The sequence below is a fragment of the Peromyscus leucopus genome, chromosome 8b, assembly GCF_004664715.2.
Source record: "Peromyscus leucopus breed LL Stock chromosome 8b, UCI_PerLeu_2.1, whole genome shotgun sequence".
Classification (NCBI taxonomy): Eukaryota; Metazoa; Chordata; class Mammalia; order Rodentia; family Cricetidae; genus Peromyscus; species Peromyscus leucopus.
Window position 1 is genome coordinate 744861 of NC_051086.1, and position 14779 is coordinate 759639.

The 14779-nt window shown below is 46.1% G+C and overlaps 1 protein-coding gene across 8 annotated transcripts in view; it reads right to left on the reverse strand.

Moving 5' to 3' along the window:
• Mgrn1 (mahogunin ring finger 1) overlaps positions 1-13957 on the reverse strand; it is a 52237-nt gene extending 38280 nt beyond the window's left edge. For 4 of the 8 annotated variants that reach the window (XM_028894847.2, XM_028894845.2, XM_028894851.2 and 1 more), the window contains exon 1: positions 13747-13957. In XM_028894847.2, the coding sequence (XP_028750680.1) occupies positions 13747-13834 (88 nt within the window). In that variant the 5' untranslated portion in view covers positions 13835-13957. The remainder of the gene's footprint in view (positions 1-13746) is intronic. The other 4 variants (XM_028894848.2, XM_028894846.2, XM_028894852.2 and 1 more) reach the window with 1 other exon arrangement.
• Positions 13958-14779: the final 822 nt, after the last annotated feature.

The following is a 14779-nucleotide window of genomic DNA, read 5'->3' on the forward strand; positions in this document are numbered from 1 at the left end:
ACCTTTATGTGACCTGCCACAGGAAGGTCTGCCAGGACTGGCAGGATAAAGGAAATCACCCTAGATGGAATCTTGATTTATCTGCAGACTAGAGAGAAGAGACCCAGCCATCACCTTGCCTCACTCAGGATACCCTGAGGACAGGTAGGGGTGAACATGCAGAGAAAGCTCTGGCAAGTGAGAATACTTCTGGTAATGTTACCCACACTGCGTTTGCCTGTGGATACCCATGTCTCCCCACTCCCACTCCAAGTGCAGAGGAGGGAGAACAATGGCAAATCAAGCTAAGCACAGCAGTGACCACCAAAGATTCTAGCTCCTGTGTTGACACAAGCTTAGCCTATAGAGCCCTTTTCTGGAAAAAGCTTCCACAGCCTCCAGGATGGCCCTAGCTGCTGGGCACAGGAGGTGGCTGAGTGCAGGGCAGATGGACTAATTCTACAGTTCTTTATGGAAAGCAGTCAGCGGGATACACCAAGGGTATGGAGGTAAACACTCAACATCCCAAGTAACAAGACAACCCAGAAACAAGTGTCAGGTCCCAAAGTAATTCAGAACAAATGGCTCTTATCCCCACCTCCCACCCTAAACCTCTCCAGCCCCTCAGCTTCATTTCCTTTCCCCAGCTTCTGGTTCCTATAGAACCCAGCCATTTTGGCCACACAATCTCCTGGTTCTCTAGGTCCTCCACTCTTGACTCCTGGTCCTCTCTCCTCTTCCTCTCTCACCCACCCGCTCCCCCCGCCCCAGCTCAGTTCATTCCATGCCTCTGGCTGAATTCTCCCTGTATCTACAATAAAAACCTCCTCAGCCATACCTTGAAGCGGTCATGTCCTCATTTTCCTTTATTTGGTGATGAACCAGAAGGAGCATATGTGAGTCCCATTCCAAGGGGCTTAGTCTCCTAACTAAACAAAGCTGCTAATTTGACTCTCCTAAGATATGTATGGATCACTTGTTTCTGCTGGCTTCTACCATCCACCAAATTCTAGTGTCTGCCTCTTCAGCCACTTCTTCCCTCCACCTGCTCTTATCAACCATCTCTCATCATCTAGTCATAAGTGTCTCTCTGGCTCCTGGAGCCTGCTACGCCCTCCTTGGGCGCCCATCACCTGCACCTCTCCCTCTCTCTGGCCTGCTATGTCCTCATAGGTATCTCTCTACTAAGACACTTATTCCTCTCCTTCTGTTGGAAACCTCTCTTTCCCCAAAAGCCTCTCTCAGTCTACCTCTGGCTGTTTTCTCCTCTACATGTTCTAACCATTCAAGCCGGGCAGATCTCTGTGAGTTCAAGGCCATCCTGGTCTACAGAGCGAGATCCAGGACAAGCATCAAAACTACACCGAGAGGGCTGGAGAGATGATTCAGAGGTTAGGAGCACTGACTGTTCTTCCAGAGGTCCTGAGTTCAATTCCCAGCAACTACATGGTGGCTCACAACCATCTGTAACGAGATCTGGTGCCCTCTTCTGGCCTGCAGGCATACATGCAGGCAGAACACATTATATGTAATAAATAAATAAATCTTCAAAAATTAAAAAAAAAAAAAAAACTACAGAGAAACCCTGTCTCGAAAAACCAAAACAACAACAACAAAAACACCATGTTCTAACCATTCATTTCTCCTCCTCTACCAGGTGTCTGTCATCCTGGAGCCGCCTGCTTTGTGCACTGTTACTACAAAAGCCACACTGGTGTGCCAGAAAGCTCCTTTCACCCTCCTGGGCCCTATCATGTGGAAAAGGACATCTGTCCTCTGTGATTTGGGACGTTTCTCTGTGACAAGTCTCTCAGTTCATTCGGGAATGTCCTGGATTGAAATTCTTGTCACCATGACACTTACCCTCTGCTCCCTTTGCTCTCAGCTCCTTCCTGGAGCTTCCTCGCCTCCCCAGGAGCTGCGGTCAGTCCCACAGCTTCCTTCAGCCCTTGTAACCTTAGCCCTCAGCTGGAGCTCCTATCTGTGACCCTGGCCTTCTGTCTCTCAGCTGTCTCCTGGAAGTCCCGCTGCACCATTAGACCTCCCGGGCCTTAGGTGGCCATTTCTCTCTTCCTCCTCTGACTCAGATTTTAAAGCCTCACTGTCTTACTGAAAATGACCTGACCTCAGTACAACTGGATGACCAAAGACCGCACACTCAATTTTCAGATTCTCTCCTATGGTAACAACACCTGCCACTGCATAAACAAATGATCTGCAAATATCTTCTATCTAAACTTTCTCTGCTCTACCCTTCTAAAAGTCTCTTAAGTCTAAGGTTTCTCTACTTTCTACTCTTAAAAATCTTTTACTTCTAAGATTTCTTTGCTCTCTGTTCTCCAAACATCTCTTAAGACCATGATGTAAAGGATCTTAGGATGTGTAAGTTCATTAGGTATGGTTAAAAAAGTCTGAAACAAAAGCCAGCGTGGTGGCACTCGCCTTTAATCCCAGCTCTCAGGAGGCAGAAGCAAGCAGAAGAGGCAACCTGGTCTATAAAGTGAGTTCCAGGACAGAGAAACTCTGTCTCAAAAGCAAAAACAAAAACAAACCCCCCCACCACCGGCCAAAAAAAGAGGCAGGAGGAATTCTGTGAGTTCGAGGCCAGCCTGGTCTACAGCACAAATTCCAGGACAGCCAGAGCTGTTACACAAAGAAACCCTGTCTCAGAAAAAAAAAGAAAAGAACAAAGAAAAATAGCTGTTTTTAAATAGCAACCATGTGGCTCACCTCCATCTTGGCTGATGACCTCATCAGGATAGAAGCAACCATGTGGCTCATGGCCATCTTTACTGAGGTTAAAAAGAGTACACGCACTGTAATTAAGACGACTGTGTGGTATAAACCAACTAAAGCAACAATTATGAAACACAGTCCTACTGAGCCCTCTGCTTATCACTGTTTCTCCTTTTAAACTAAAAGCAGATCTCCAAAATATTTTGGATTACGATAGATTTTGTATTATGATACATTCTTAAGATTATAAAGATATGCTCAGGTTATAATGACTTAGAGATGTATGTCTTATTATTTATGTCTTTGCCAACTGTATTCAACACCAGGCTTCCAGAAAATTTAAAAAAGGAACATATGTTTGATGAGTAAGTTATGTTTAATAAGTAAGGTTTATAAATTCCTAAGGTTATAAAGGTCTACTCAGGTAAACAGAAACTGACTTAAGAGATGTATGCTAACTATTACATCTTCGTTAACTGTGCAACACAGGCTTCTAGACAATGTAAATAAGAACATATGTCTGATGAATAAGGTATGTTTAATAAATAAGGTTTATAAATTCCCAATATCTACTCAACATTAATTGACTCGAAGATATGTCTAGTCTCTCTGTCTTTGCAATTTTGCTAAGTTTTAACTACTTGAATAAACTGAGTCATACAAAAAACTGATATTCTGTAATGGTATACTTTTTTTTTTTTTAAATCAGAAAAGTTTCCAGCCTCTGTATGGACTGCATTTCTGATTTAAACTTTATTTATGGTTTAAAGTTTTGTTTTTGTTTTTCAAAACAGGATTTCACTATGTAGCCCTGGGTGTCCTGGAACTCACTATATAGACCAGGCTGGCCTCGAGCTCAGAGATCCGCCTGCCTCTGCCTCCTTAGTGCTGGGATTAAAGGTGTGCACCACCACTGCCCAGCTAAAAAGAAAAAATCAAATTCTTTAATGTGCTCAGAACTATGCTCATAGTCATGCTAAGTACAAATGTAATTCATTTGCAGGGACAAGCTTTATTTAGTCTCCTGTATGTGTTTTCAAGGTTAAGCCTAAAAGCAAGTAACTAAAAACAAGTAAAGTTTGTTTAAAATCAGATACACTTAATAGATGGTCCTCAGACTCCTCAGAGATATGCCAAATATGGCATTTAAAGTGATTAATGAAGAAGTTTCCCATGGGAACGCCAGCTCCTAACAGCAACCCTAAGGTCTGCTAAGACAGTGTGGCACAGACAACTCCACCTGGATTGTGGTAATGCTAACTAACCACTGGGCAAAGAACTGCCAAGGCCCTGCCCAAACTGTGGACACTGTTGGGTTGACTGCTCTGCTCTGCTGGCTAATGTAGGTCAGTTTTCCCAAGTTCCTCCTCTATAGGAAAATCTCTGGACCTTCTGGGTCTGACCACTACAGGCTCATGCTGTTTGTGTGGCAGCTGAAGATTTACTGATGTCCTGTATGACAACTGAAGACCTACAAACTGCTCCCAATGAAACCATCGAGATTACCACGAGAAGCCTAGGGTGACTGTCCAGGTTGTGACTGATACATACACAGGCCATTTGGATTATATTTCCTGCTATAATTTATCTTCTCAGATCTCTGATGATGTTGATGGCTGTAGCTCTATCAGTTTGGCAGCAAGCAAGCAGCCAGCTATTCCCTGCAAGGCTGCAGCTGCCTGATCAGCTCCTATCCTTTGTAAAATCAGGTCTCACTTTTCTAGAGCCATTAGGTCTCCTGCTGAAAAAGCCAACTTACTGACTTCACTCTGAAAGAGATAAACTGATTTCAATTTAACTTTTTACTATTTCTTTATTAACGGAACTTGCTTTACAATGACTGCTCTCAGTGATCAACCACTTGTGTATCATAGTAAATGATTGGATGCAAAGAAATGGTTTGAAGTTTATGTAAGTTGTGAGAGTCTAAGAAAATGTTTTAAGGTGTATAAATGCAAGTTGTAAAGGTCTAAGGAAGTGATTTAAGGCATGAAAAAATGTGAAATGTTTCAGATTTCCTTCCCTCTTTATGCTACTGTTGTATTAAGACTTCAAGGAGCTGGAGAGATGGCTCAGGGTTCAGAGCACTGGCTGCTCTTGCAGAGGACCTGAGTTCAATTCCCAGCACCCACATGGCAATTCACAACTGTTTGTAATTCCAGTTCCAGGGGATCTGACACCTTCATACCAATGTACATAAAATAATTTAAAAAAAAAAAAAAAGACTTCAAAAGTTCAGAATTTCAATATCAATCAATGGAGTTCTAGCTGGGTGGTAGTGGTGCAGGCCTTTAATCCCAGTACTTCAGGAGGCAGAGGCAAGTGGATCTCTGAGTTCGAGGCCAGTCTTGTCTACAAAGTGAGTTCCAAGACAGCCATGACTGTTACACAGAAAAACCCTGTCTCAAAAAACAAAAAACAAGCCGGGCGGTGGTGGCGCACGCCTTTAATCCCAGCACTCGGGAGGCAGAGGCAGGCGGATCTCTGTGAGTTCGAGGCCAGCCTGGACTACAAAGTGAGTTCCAGGAAAAGGCGCAAAGCTACACAGAGAAACCCTGTCTCGAAAAACCAAAAAAAAAAAAAAAAAAAAAAAAAAAAAAACAACAAACTAACAAAAATCAATGGAGTTCTGATAACCTATTAATCTAGACCTGGTAAAGCACTTACTATCATAGTCACAAGTTCAAAATCCCAAAATTCCTTTGTTTATTATCTAAGTATAAACTTAAGGTGCTTCTCAGCATGCTGAAAACTATATATCCAATCTATATATCCAGCCCTCTGGACAGGGGAAAAAGTGTACATGCATTAAACCCAAAACCATAGCTTTTGCTATGACTCAAAGGTATGAATCTACTGCTTTTTCTACAACATGGATTTCAGTACAGATTACAAACAGTAGTTATGCTAATATATCTAAAACTTTTATCTTTTTTTGTAAACTTAAAAAATTCTTGTAAGCAAGCCAGTGGTGGTGCACACCTTTAATCCCAGCACTCAGGAAGCAGAGGCAGGCGATCTCTGTGAGTTAGAGGCCAGCCTGGTCAACACAGCAAGTTCCAGAATAGCCAGGGCTACACAGAGAAACCCTGTCTCAAAACAAAACAAAAAAACAAACAATTCTTACAGCAAGTTGCGACTTGGATCCACCTGTCATCGGTCCAATGGACTCCAGATAAGTACGCCTATTCATCCACGGCCTAAGCTTCCTTCTACTGCCTGCCCCTGAGAGCAGCTTCCCCTTCCCCTGGTCTTGGAACTCCTCCCCTCCCCAAACTACCAAGATGGGCCTGGAAGCTTCAAGTGTACACCCAAGATAAAGGTTTTCCTCTAAGCTCCTTCACTTCACCTTCTGTCCCTAGTCTATATCCATCCCAGGAGATTTCCAATCAAATGAAGAGTGTAAACTGCTCCAAAACTACCTGCAACATGCCAGCCCCAGGTGTTCCTTCGGAAGCTGCATCTCATCTAAGGACAGAGGAACATCTTCTCTGGGTAAATGGAGACACTGTTACAGAAACTGCCCCAGCGTCTACAGGTTGGTGACAGGGAAGAGAATATGGTTACTGAGCTACTGTGATGAATGGAATTCACACACCACCAGCAGGTAGGTCACAGGTGATCCCCCACCTCTCCTCCATTGCTTCTTTTGAGTGACCTGGTATGTTGTGGTTTCTTCAAATAGTAGGGCAATGCAGACAGCTCCACATGCCAGTCATTTTAGTCTGTGGCTAGAGTGCCTCCTCACCTGCTTTGGCCCTCAGCTTGGAGACGAGCCATCTGTGTGAGGAAATGGGCTGTGCCTCTCTCTGCATTTGCAAGAAGGAAACGGGGTTTGACTAGCAAGCCGCTGAGAGGAGACTCCAAGTAAGCAGGCACATGAATTCAGTGCAGAGTCCTCACAGCAACTGTTACCACACTGACCTAAGTCCTGGGGCTTCACAGAAGGGGGAACCTGTGTCAGAACCAGATCCCTGGGTCCCAGAGACCCCATACTTTCCTAAAGTATTCCCAGACTTGGGTGTCCTCAGCTGAGTTCCTGTGTGACTCACTTCCTCAGAGGGAATCCCCAGGGACACACAGCAGGACTGTTGTGTCACCCTGTCCTCTCCACCCCATAGCAGAAAGGGCACACAGGCCTGTCAGTAAGATCACAGATCTGCAAACCTGGCTTGGTCATTCTGTATACTCTATATAATTTGCCCAAAAGAGCTGCAGGACCTAAGGCTGGTGTGCTGTGGCTACCAAGTCCCTTACAGGCTGTACTGGTTAGTTTTATGTCCACTTGACACAAGCTAAATCATCTGAGAGGAGAGACCTCAATTAAGAAAATGCCTCCATAAGACCAAGCTGTAGACAAGCTTGTAGAGCATTTTCTTAATTACTGAATGATGTGGGAGAGCCTAGCCCATTGTGGGTGGTGCCATCCCTGAGACCTGGTCCTGGGTTCTATAAGGAAGCAGGCTGAGCAAACCATGAGGAGCAAGCCAGTGAGCAGCACTGCTCCATGGCCCCTGCATCAGCTCCTGCCTCCAGGTTCTGGCCCTGTTTGAGTTCCTGTCCTGATTTCCTTCAATGGTAGACTATGATGTGGAAGTGTAAGGCGAATAAACCCTTTCCTCCCCGACTTGCTTTTGGTCATGGTGTTTTATCACAGCAATAGTAACCCTAAGACGAAGACACAGGCAGTGGGGGCAAACAGGTATAACCAGGGCTGGGCCTGGCATCAGCTCACCATGTAACCCTGACGAACACTTACATTTCTACGCCTTAGTGTCCTCAGACAACTGTGGCCATGTGACAAGACCAGTGTTCCCCAAGCTGCAAAAATTGTGTTAGTACTTACATACTTAGTTATAACTAGCATTTTCATTAAAATTAACTTGTAAACAAAGGAGTTTTTATCATCCCTGGACCAGAGAAACAAGTATCACTTACTTTAAAAAAAAAAAATACAAGGGGCTGGAGAGATGGCTCAATGGTTAAGAACACTGACTGTTCTTCCAAAGGCCCTGGGTTCAATTCCCAGCATCCACATGGCAGCTCACACCTGTCTGTAACTCCAGTTCCAGAGGACCCAACACCCATGGCAAAACACCAATGCACATAAAATAAAAATAAATAAATTTGCCGGGCGGTGGTGGCGCACGCCTTTAATCCCAGCACTCGGGAGGCAGAGGCAGGCGGATCTCTGTGAGTTCGAGGCCAGCCTGGTCTACAAAGCGAGTTCCAGGAAAGGCGCAAAGCTACACAGAGAAACCCTGTCTCAAAAAACCAAAAAAAAAAAAAAAAAAAAAATAATAATAATAATAAATAAATAAATAAATAAATTTTAAAAATACAAAATGATAAGACTTTTAGGGGTGGGAAGGGAGACAGGGTCTTACCACGTAACCCAGGCTAGTCTCACACTCACTGTGCAACCCAAGCCGGCCTCAAACGTGTGCCAACCCTCCTGCTTGCACCTCCAGAGTGCTGGGATTATAGTCAGAGATCGCCATACCTGGCCTCAGCTAAGATGTTTAAAGATTTAAACAGACGTGAAGCCAGGCATGGCAGCACACATCTATAACCCTAGAAGTCTAAGGCAGGAGGATAATGAATTTGAGGCCAACTGGGTTACAAGGCCTATCTCAGGGGTAAAATTTAATTACACACATACAAAAGACTTGATTTATTATACTCACGGGTATAACCAGGCAGCATAAAGATGGCTATTCTCCCCAAATGGATGCATAATCTCTACCCAAATCCAACTGCTTTTGTAGAAATTGACAAACTATACAATTTCTACAAACAATATAAAGGATCCCAAGTCATTTTAAGAAAGAACCACTGTAGACAACTTGTGTTCCTATCTGGCCTCCATTAATCAGCCATATGCTGCTACTGGTGTTAAGCAGACCAGGCTTTCCCAGCCTTAGCACCGTGGGTTCTTGGACCCCCAAATTCTTTGTTTTGAGGGCCATTAGATAGATGCCAGTAACATAAACACACCCTGAGCTTTGACAAACTATCTCCAGACACTGCCAGATACAAGCCCCAGAAGAGTGAGTGTGTGTGTGTGTGGGGGGGGGTGTACAAAACTGTCTCAGTTGAGAAACACTGGGAAAGAATTACAAAGCGAAGGGAGAGCATGCTGTCCAGAAATAAACCCTCTCACATTTATGGTAAACTGAGTTTTGACAAAGATGCCAAGGCACTCTGATGGAAAGAGGGTGGTCTTGACATGAAATGAAGACATGGCAGCATGGCTCAAACTGCTACCATGTTTGGTGAGCTGAATTCAATCCCCTGGACGCACACAGTGTAAGAACTAACTCCAGCATGTTATTCTCTGATGTCACACTAAAACTAGAAAAAATTAGGAGAGGACTAGGGAAATGGCTCAGTGGGCCAAGGGTTTGCATGGCAAATATGAAGACCAGAGTTTGTATTCTAGTGTCCACGTAAATGCTGGGTGAGCACAGTGGCCCACCTCTAATTCCAACTTCAGGAGGCAGTTAGGGTACACCCAGAGCAAGTTGAACAGCCAAATTTGGCCAGCTCTGGGTTCAAGTGAGAGATCCTGCCTCAATACACAAGCAGAGAGCAACAAGGAAGACAAGGACAGAACCCCCACATACATTTATAAACATGCATATGACATGCACAAACCTACTGCCACCCTCCCCCAAAAATCTGTCATCTTAAGCTAGGCAAAAGTTTCTTAAATATTAAATCCAAAAGCATTATTCCCTTTAACTGTTAAACTGAGCCAGGTGTGGTGACTCCTATCTGTAATCCCAGCAGGAGAGAAGCTGAAGCAGGAGGATGTCCAAGAGGGACTTCCTCGTGGGCAACACACTAGTTCCAGGCCAGATGGCCTACAGAGTAAAACATGCTGGAAAACAAAAACAAAGTATCCAACAAACCAAAGAGCAAGAGCGCAGCAAGAGCTCAGTAGTTAAGGGCACTTGCTGCTCTTGCAGAGGACCACACTGTGATGCACAACAATCCCTAACTCCAGTTCCAAAAGATCCCATGTCTTCTGACTTCCAAGAGCACCAGACACCCATGTGGTACACACATCATGTAGGCAAAACGTTGACATAAATGACTCAATCTAAAAAGAAATTTAAGTAGTAAAGAGCTGGCAGCTCTTCTAGAAGACCTGGATTCCCAGCACTCATATGGTAGCTCACAACTGTCCATAACTCCAGTTCCAAGGGATCAGCTACCCTCTTCTGGCCTCCATGGGCACCAGGCAGGCATGTGGTACACAGACATGCATGTAGACAAAACACTCATACACATAAAATTACATTAATCCCAGCACCTAGAAAGCAAAGGCGGGCAGATCTTTGTGAGTTTCAAGGCCTAGCTACATAGAGAATTCCAGGCTGTAAGACACAGTTGAAGGTGGCACAAACATCACTGTGCTCACAGACAGGCACTAGGGGAACCTGGAATGTTCAGCACACAGGGTTGATCCTTCAAGGGAAAGGATCCCAGAACTTGAGACTGAGGCAGGAGGATCCTGAGTTCTAGTCAGCATAAGCTACACGGCAAATTCCAAGCCAACCTGACGGGCAATAGTTTCCAAAAGACATAATCATTATGTTACGTCAAAGAAGCCAACGACACATACATCTAGATTGTATGATTCCATTTATATGAAATGTCCAGAAAAGAAAAATTGCAAAGACAGAAAACTGAACACTGATTATACTGTTAAGACTGACTACAAACAGGCACAAAGTAACTTTGGGGTGAGAAAGGTCACAGTTGATTATGGTCATTGCACAATTCTACCCATTTACTAAAAATCCACTCATATTTACAATGGATCAGTTATATGGTACACAAGTTATACCTCAACAAAGCTGTTCAGGGTAAAACAAACAGGACAGAAGCAAAGCAGGTATTACTGAATTCAAGTTCAGCATTGTTGACAGCACATGAAAATTCCCTAAGACAACTGAACCGCATGAAATGTTAAACATTACTCGGGGAGCTGGAAAGATAGCTTAGTGGTTAGGGGCACCTGTTGCTCTTCCAGAGGACCTGAGCTCAATTCCCAGCCCCACATGGAGGTTTGCTCCAGTTCCAAGAGATCAAACACTCTCTTCTAGCCTTCTCAGGCACCAAGCATTCACATGGTGCACACACATAAATGCAGACAAAACATTCACATAGAAAATAAAAAATGAATACATCTAATAATTTTTTTAATTGCTTGGGCTCCAATGATGGCTCAGCAGTTAAGAGTACCTGTTGCAGTGGTGGCGCACACCTTTAATCCCAGCACTCAGGAGGCAGAGGCAGGAGGATCTCTGTGAGTTTGAAGCCAGCCTGGTCTGCAGAGTGAGTTCCAGGACAGCCAGGGATACACAGAGAAACCCTATCTCAAAATACCAAAAAGAGAGAAAGAAAGAAAGAAAGACAGACAGACAGAAAACGAGCACTCATCTCCTTGAAATAATCAAGAAAATTGGCAGAAGCCTGAAAAAACAATTTCATAAAGTTGAAGAATTCATGAGAGTACCCTTCAAATGTTCAATATTTGCCATCCCCAGTTCATACACCAAGATCTTGAGGCTGCCATGTTAAATGAAGAACTAGGGAGAAGAACAATGAAAGACACATTGTCTATATGGTTATCTAAAAGGATAAGGAACGGCCTGGCGGTGGTGGCGCACTCGGGAGGCAGAGCCAGGTGGATCTCTGTGAGTTCGAGGCCAGCCTGGTCTCCAAAGCGAGTTCCAGGAAAGGCGCAAAGCTACACAGAGAAACCCTGTCTCAAATAACCAAAAACCAAAAAAAAAAAAAAAAAAAAAAAAAAGGATAAGGAGGGGGACTGGAGAGATGGCTCAGAGGCTAAGAACACTGGTTGCTCTTCCAGAGGTCCTGAGTTCAATTCCCAGCAACCACATGGTGGCTCACAACCATCTACAATGAGATCTGGTGCCCTCTTCTGGCCTGCAGGCCGAACACTCACTGTATATATGATAAATAAATAAAATCTTTAAAAAAAAAAAAAAAGGATAAGGAACAAACTAGCACTCTCTAGGTGCCCTCCCCAGCACCAAAAACATACCAGACAAACTAAAACCTTTGGATTGGGCATGCCCAGAACTCAGCAATATACAAATGGCAGCCCAGCCAATCCCAGGTGGCCAATGGGTTTCAGTTCCTGTGCCAGCACTAATTGATTAGCCACAGCTGGCTAGGATATTCTGGGATGGATCCAGGTTGGAGGAGTGTCTTAAGCAATCAGAAATGCCTGCTACAACGGATCTGTAGTGTGTGCACATGCCACACATTGTTGTTTTATCCAACGGCCTAAGTAAAGGGACGTTAAGACTGCTCAGGGGTCAGGTGAGGGGAAGTGCCACAGTAAGCTAGCTTTCCAATAACTGTTATACCACTGCCAAACACTGTCAGGGTCTGGGTCAGTCACCTAGTTACCTTGGAAGCAGTTATAGTAGCTAACGTTTACAGAAGAATTCTTAAGAGCCTAGCACTATAAAATAGCAACCCATTTTATAGAAGGGGAAATTGATATGCAGGTATCAGGCCTTGAAGTCTCCAAGGGAACTTCGGGAGCTACAGCCTGTACTTGAGATGCACACAGGCATGGAGTCTCCCAAAGCTAACAAGTGACTCCATCCCATGCTAAGTGTCACTAAACTGCCTGTTTCCTTTTCTTTCACTGGGCAGTTCCCAGATCCTCACATAAACAGAGTACTTTCTCAACCTTGAGTGGACATCAGACATACCAGAAAAAAAAAAGCTTAAAATGCATGTCCCTAGACCAAAACAAGTCTTGAAGTATGGCTCGAAATGTTTAACAAGCTGTCCAACTAAGGAAGCAGATACTTTTGGACCACACAGGAAATCTGGCCTGGCTGGTCTGAAAACATCTGAAGAGCAAACATCACACTGGACACTCAGAAGACTGGAACGAAAGGCCCATTGGATGTTCAGAGTTCTACCCCACCAGGAAACTCTACCGAAATAAATGCAGCTGAAGTTCTGCCCAGCCACATCATCCATCCTCAGGGCAACAGACACTGCTGGGTATGGTGAGGCACACCTGTCATCTCGGCACCAGAAGCCACACAGTACCAGGCCATCCAGAGCTACATAATAGGGCTTTTGTCTTTTTTTTTTTTTTTTTTTAGGGGGGGAGGGGAGTAGGTTTAGGAATGTGACTAAGTTGATAAGAGTGCTTGACCAGCATGCACAATGCCCTGAGTTCAAGTCTCCAGCATCTCATAAAACCGAGCAAAATGGTTCACACCTGTAATCCCAGCACTAAGGAGGGTAGAGGCAGGAGGACCAGATGTTCAATGTCACCCTCAGCTATATAATGAGTTTGAGCCAGCCTGAGCTACATAAGACGACCCTGTCCTTATTTTAAACAAACAAAAGGAAACAGAATAGGAGCAAGCCTCCTCTGGGAGCCCACATCTGATGCTGGTCCCCTACTCTGTCTCCAGCTTCCATAATCTACCAGAGTGCCTGCCCTGAACAAGAGGGGAGGGTGCGGCAGTCTTCCCCAACCATTCCAACTATTATCCTGTCCTCCAGGGGAACCCAGGAGCTCCCTATCGATAATCTCCTTGGGTCAAAGACCAGTGTCCCTCACCCGCACGCTAGGAGAAAAAGCCTTGGTCCAAATCCCCAAGAGTTGTCACAATCCGGGGCCGGTCTTCATGCCTCCAAAGCCGGCGACCCCCGGGGGTAAGGCAGTCCTCACCACAATGCACTCTGATCGCAGAGATGCCAAGCTCGGGTGCACACTGAGGCTGTGCAAAGGGACTGGCCCAAGGTCACCAGTCAGGAAGGGACCGCACAGAGTGCGACAGCGGCCAGTCGGGATAGCCAGGGCCGCCGCCACGCCTCAGACTCCACAGGTACCGGGAAGGGGCACCGGAGGACGGCCCGCCGCGGGACAGGGCGCTCGCCGTCCGGTTCCCAAGCCTCCTGGTGTCCCCAGCCCCCGTTCCAGCCCGCGCCCCGCGGTCCGCGCCCCCGTAAGCTCACCGGACTTCGGGGGATAGCGATAGGCCGAGTTGGCCTGAATGTCGATGTCCTCCACGCCCGCGATGCGGCGACTCAGGATGGAGCCCATGGCGCTGGCCGGCGCGAGAGCAAGGGGTGACGGCTGCGGCGTCCTCACACGGACATGGCCCTGACCAGGCCGCACAGACGCGCGTCCACCGCCGCGGCCGCACCTCCCCTCAGCCCCCGCCCCCGGCCGCCCCGGCCTAGGCCTGGCGCCCCGCCCCGCCCCGTCCCGCAGCTCCAGGGGAAATGGAGTCCACTCGGGCCCCCGGCGCGCCGGACCACGGGGCGCCTGCGCACTACGCTTCCCAGGATGCCCCTCACGTGAGCGGCCACGGCGGGAGGAACCAAGAGGCCCAGGCTGCGAGGGGGTATCGCCCTCAGACGACGCTAACCTCTGCGGCCGGACTGGATGTTGACCCAGGAATGCCTCAGTGCCTTCATTTGCTGTCCACGTTTCGAAACCTGCGGAAGCTCCAGCGTCTCCCACACGAACCCAGTCTGAAAATCTCTACATGCCACAGTGGGTCTCCCCACTTCCCGAGGCTCTTCTCCCATCCTCAGCTGCAAAGGGAACACCTTTTACCTGCCTGCAACTGGGTGACCTCAAGCTCATAGAGGAATACAGAACTTGGTTGGGCCTTGGCCAAAAAACCCAGGTCATCACTGTCGGTCAAGACATTTACAATGGTTACATAGTTTTACAGCACTCACAGATGACACACTTCTCCCCATTTTACACACAGGGAAACTGAGGCACAAAGCAGGGTGACTGCAAGTAAAGCAAGCTCAGAAGAATCAGGATACTGATTGCAACATTACAACTTACAAGCTGTGCCCTGGCTTTTGACTCTCATACACACTTCTGTAAGGATGCCAACAAATCTGTTTTTGTGATTTTCAGATAAGGAGCTGAGTTTCTTAGACGTGCTTCCCAACTTGGACCTGCTGTACTAGAGCAGCTAGGAATAGCAGCAGCAGGTGAAGTGTCAGATGGTAAAATCACCATAGC